General features: G+C 38.1%; 2 protein-coding genes across 3 annotated transcripts in view; one reads left to right on the top strand and one right to left on the bottom strand.

Moving 5' to 3' along the window:
• The first annotated feature begins 1,069 nt into the window (after positions 1-1,069).
• On the top strand, positions 1,070-2,429 carry LOC118335020 (apolipoprotein D-like). The gene is made up of 4 exons (XM_035671193.1): positions 1,070-1,198; positions 1,369-1,490; positions 1,902-1,990; positions 2,120-2,429. Exons 1-4 carry the CDS (start codon positions 1,079-1,081, stop codon positions 2,359-2,361), a joined length of 573 nt encoding a protein of 190 aa, XP_035527086.1. The 5' UTR covers positions 1,070-1,078; the 3' UTR covers positions 2,362-2,429.
• Positions 2,430-4,121: 1,692 nt separating this feature from the next.
• Positions 4,122-4,707, bottom strand: part of LOC118334940 (apolipoprotein D-like) — a 3,756-nt gene continuing 3,170 nt past the window's right edge. For both annotated transcript variants that reach the window (XM_035671043.1, XM_035671044.1), the window contains exons 4-5: positions 4,599-4,687; positions 4,122-4,482 (exon numbers count right to left, since the gene is read on the bottom strand). In XM_035671043.1, the coding sequence (XP_035526936.1) occupies positions 4,241-4,482; positions 4,599-4,687 (331 nt within the window). In that variant the 3' untranslated portion in view covers positions 4,122-4,240. The remainder of the gene's footprint in view (positions 4,483-4,598; positions 4,688-4,707) is intronic.

Raw genomic sequence — 4,707 nt, forward strand, 5'->3', positions numbered from 1 at the left:
ATCTCTTCAGTCTGATGAAGTAGCACTCTTCACATGTCTGCATCAATAAAAGAATACCTTACTCTGTGATGGTCTCAGTCTCAAGTGGGCTGATCAAACACCTGATCTGATGTGAAGAGAAACCCTGCTGCGAAAATGTTTTACAAAGAGCTTTGAAGAAAATGAAAAAAAGAAAAGAAAATTGAAATTGGAAAAATGAAATGATTAGCAGGGCGTTTGTACAATTGTTGAGGCTGAATATAATTCACTGGAGTTGTTGTTACCTGTGTCATTGGATCCAATCATGTTTGATCCAGTGAGGCTAAAAGCACACGCTTTTTCCATTTCCCTCCTTCAATAATTTAGTGCACGCATTAGTTTCTGATCACTGCGCCTGCTTTTGAACACACTGTATATATTGTACATACTGTATATATTGTGTATTGTTTTGCATTTTCTGTATGTATGTTTTAATTGTTTTAATCAACTGGCCTCATGTTGCTGCCTCTTAACCAGGTCGTCTGAGGTTCTCAGTTGATTAATCTGGTTAAATAAAAAGGTAAAAAAAAAGGTTTTGAGAGACTGTATTTAAGCACGATGTACAGTTAATCAGTTGTGCTGTACTGTTATTGTTATGCATCAGTTTACTCAGTGATAGAAAAGGGGTCCCTTGAGGAAAACTCACTGTACAGCATCTAACCAACACCTAAATATAAATATCACCCTTTACATTTAAATTCTACTAACAGCCGTCAAGGTCAGTGTGCTAAAGTAATCTGACTTTTTGACTAACCGGTCAGTCATTTATTTTTCTGTCAGAGGCCTCTTTAAACAAAACATACGAATGTGAACAGGTGTCAATTCTCACATATTTTTCTAAAAATAGCCTCACATGTACATAACGTTAGAGAAGGAGGGGCTGCAGAAAACACGTCAGTGATCTATAAAATCACCATCGAAACTCAGAACTTCACTGATACCCAGTAATACAGGTAATCATGTTGCAGGTGTCTCTCTTTTTGTTAAAATGAAAATTAAATAATAATAAAAAAAGAATATCCGAACAGGTTTTTTTGTTCTCTACAGGTTTTGTAGAAAGATGAACGCCATCCAGGTGATTTCCCTCACTGTGCTGTCCGTTCTGGCAGCCAACGCTCAGGTCATCATGCCAGGAAAATGCCCGAAGCCTGCTGTTCAGAAGGACTTTGATGCTGCTAGGGTGAATATCAAACCTTTTCTTTTAAACTTTAATATATTCAGTATTAAATATTTATATTCTTTAACTTCCAGAAGTTAACAAACGAGACCTTCATGGGCAATACCTCAAGATTCTGTAGCTCAGCAGCAACTTAATTTCATGCTCTTACGTCTGTTGTGCTTCCTCTGCAGTATCTTGGTACCTGGTATGATATCCAGAGACTGCCTCATGCCTTCCAGAAGGGCGAGTGCAGCACTGCCACCTACAGCCTGAAGAGCCCTGGAGTTGTTGGCGTCCTCAACAGGGAGCTGCTGTGAGTACTCCGCCTACATCTCATGAAAATGTCTTATGAAGAGTTTGGGTGCTAAAACTTAAACTTAGAGCTGGCGGCCCATATACGGAGTTGCTGCAGCAGTCTTAGTTTGAATCCGACCTGTGGCCCTTTGCTGTGTGTCATCCCCTCTCCACCCACCTTTCCTGTCTCTCTATAGCTGTCTATCAAAAAAGCCAATAAAAAGCACAAAAAAAACCATACAGCCGGGCTATAAGCTACAAATGTACACAAGTTTTGTGCAGCCTAAATTTGTTAGGAAGTCTAATTCTGGTAGTTAAACTATTAGCTCAAACAATACATTTCAAATATGAATAATTCCTTCTAATAAATGAAAATTAGTTATTTAAAACCTGTCTGTTTATAATTGTATGTATTTACTGTTTCTTTAAGTGCTGATGGAACTATTAGCTCTATCAGTGGCTCTGCCATGGCCCAGGACCCCTCTGAGCCTGCCAAGCTGGTGGTCTCCTTCTTTGAGAGTAAGGACCCGTAATTTATTACAAACCCTCTCAACACTTTAAATTGCAGTTAGCATTGTCTTTCACAATCCTGTAGACTTTGAAAATTGTCAACACAGATCTGATTGTTTTGTGCTTTTACACCTCCAGACTCTCCCCCTGCCCCTTACTGGGTGCTGTCCACCGACTACGACAACTACTCTCTGGTCTACAGCTGCACCGACCTCGGTGTGCTGCATGTGGACTTTGCCTGGATCCTGAGCAGGCAGCCCACCCTGCCCGAGGCGACCATGGAGGAGCTGCACAGCACCCTGTCCGCCATCGGAGTCAGAGTGGACAAGCTGCTCACCACCAACCAGGATGCAGCTTACTGCAGTGCCATGAACCAGTAAACAGACTGAGGTAGTTCAGCTTACAGACTGCGATGTGGTGTAAATGTCTGTATGTCTCATGCAAAGTCAATCCAATAAACTTATTTAAACAGCAGTGGAGGATTTGGTGTCTTTTCTGTGTGGTGGTCTGAGCTAAACATAAAGATAATTGATTATCTGTTTCTGTGCTGCTGATGTGTTTGTCTTAGTAAAATGGCTTTAATGGGTTTGGACTCTGATAGCCAGAATGTTTTACACGCATAGTTTCACAAAGTCATTAATGACTCGTCTAAAAAGCATGTTTAACAGCAAAGTTAATATGCTGTTACATCCTTCATTCATTTGTAAATTATTAGTCCTTAATGGATCATTCTCTGTCCATTTACACTTGTAAACAAAGTCTATCTAAGTGGCATGTTTTGTTCATAATTAGTTTAAGATTATTCTTTTTTAGCTGTTAAGAGAACAAAAATGCATTAACCTCACACAAGTGCATGCTCAAACTCAAAAATAAAAATCTAACAAGAAAAAGGTGACACACCATCAAAGAAATCAGTGCCTATGCAGCTTCATATTTTATTTAAATATTCTTGCTAATGCACTTTGGCCAGAGGCTTTCTTTCCGCCTATTTACCTATAAGCAGTATAGAAACATTTGATTGGTTCGTAACACACTATAATATCATAAAGTAAGATATAACAGTTTATTTATGCATTTATCAAAAACTACAACTCCTTCAACTCCGCCAATAAGTGGAGGCTGCTGAATAAACAGACAATAAATGACGATAAAGTAAAATACAGTTGTATGATATAAAATGTCTTCTTAGGAGAAGTTGTAATTGTTAACAAATACTTTATATTAATAAACACTCAAATGCAATTATATCTTGTAACTGCAGTATAGTATAAACATTTATTAACTGTGCTTATAAATGCTAAATAGTAGTGTTACGAAAGGCTGTTTACAGTATAATACTGCTGTTCTATTTCATTGCATTAGCTTCCTATAAACCTACGGGTCCACCCTGCACAATAAAGACAGTTTTTATATTAATCTAACAATTATATGTGGTCTTAACAGATGTTTGTGCCTTAAATATGAATCATATGAAGACCAGATATGACTTCCACTTTCCAAATCTGAGATAGAACCAAAATGAAAATCTACATTTTTAAGAAGAAACCAAACAAAGTTTAGTAAAAGTATTGCTGGTTTATAATGACATAACATTTAAAATTGATTTATTGTATGATTTCTGACTCTCAAGGACACACAAAACTGTTTACTGAATGAAAATGTTTTCAGTGTTGTGTCCTTGACTGTAATGGAAGAACTACCCAGATCTTAAGTAAAGTTGTAATTTCAAAATGTAGAAATACTCTTCTCTTACAAGTAAAAGTTCTACATTCAAATGTTTCTCTCTTAAGTGTTAGTATCAACATAAACTTAAAGTGCAAAAAATTATATTTCAGACCATTATATATTATAATTATAGATGCACTAATACGCATGACTTTAATGTGGAAGCAGGAAGCAAAGGGACTTATTTTTACTATATACACAGTTTTATTAATCTTAATCTACACACTACTAACTACACAACAATATTTCTCTATGAAAATAAACATAAAATGGAAATACTCACATAACGTACCTCAAAATTGTACTAGTACAGTTCTAAGAGGAAATGTACTGAGTACTTTCCACCACTTGTCCTTGAGAAGCAGAAATCATGCAGTTGTTTGGACTGCTTAAGTAAAGACAAAACACACCACAATGCATTTCTTTCTCCAGGTTTATTGCACTGATTTTATAAAAACGTACTGAAAAGCTGTGTCATAAATCCCAGTCGGCCGGTCACAGTCCTGTAGCCTGAAACTGTTATAGTATCTCAGTTTACTGGTTCATTGGGCTGCAGTAGGTCTCATCCTGGTTGGTGGGGACCATCTTGTCCACACTGACTCCAACAGAGGAAAGGATGCCGTGCAGCTCCTCCACGGTCTCTGCAGACAGGGTGGGCTCTCTGCTCAGGATCCAGGACAACTCCATGTAGAACAGGCCGAAGTCGGAGCAGCCGTAGACCAGAGAGTGACCCTCATAGTCGGTCGACAGCACCCAGTAGGGACCAGGGGGAGATGCTGTAGGAGAGATATGATAGTCAGAGCTGCTGATTATTCAGCAAATTCAAGAAAACTACTTATAAAGACTGGACTTGAATGTTAGAATATGTGTGTAATGAATTAGACTTCTTTACTTTCAAAGAAGGAGACCTCGAGCTTGGCAGGCTCAGCAGGGTTCTTGGCCTTGGCAGAGCCCACGATTGAATTAATGGTTCCATCATCACTGAAAAAAAAAAAAAAAAA

The sequence above is a fragment of the Morone saxatilis genome, unplaced genomic scaffold (genome assembly GCF_004916995.1).
Source record: "Morone saxatilis isolate NCDOM2014 unplaced genomic scaffold, NCSU_SB_2.0 Contig23, whole genome shotgun sequence".
In the NCBI taxonomy this organism is placed as follows: domain Eukaryota; kingdom Metazoa; phylum Chordata; class Actinopteri; family Moronidae; genus Morone; species Morone saxatilis.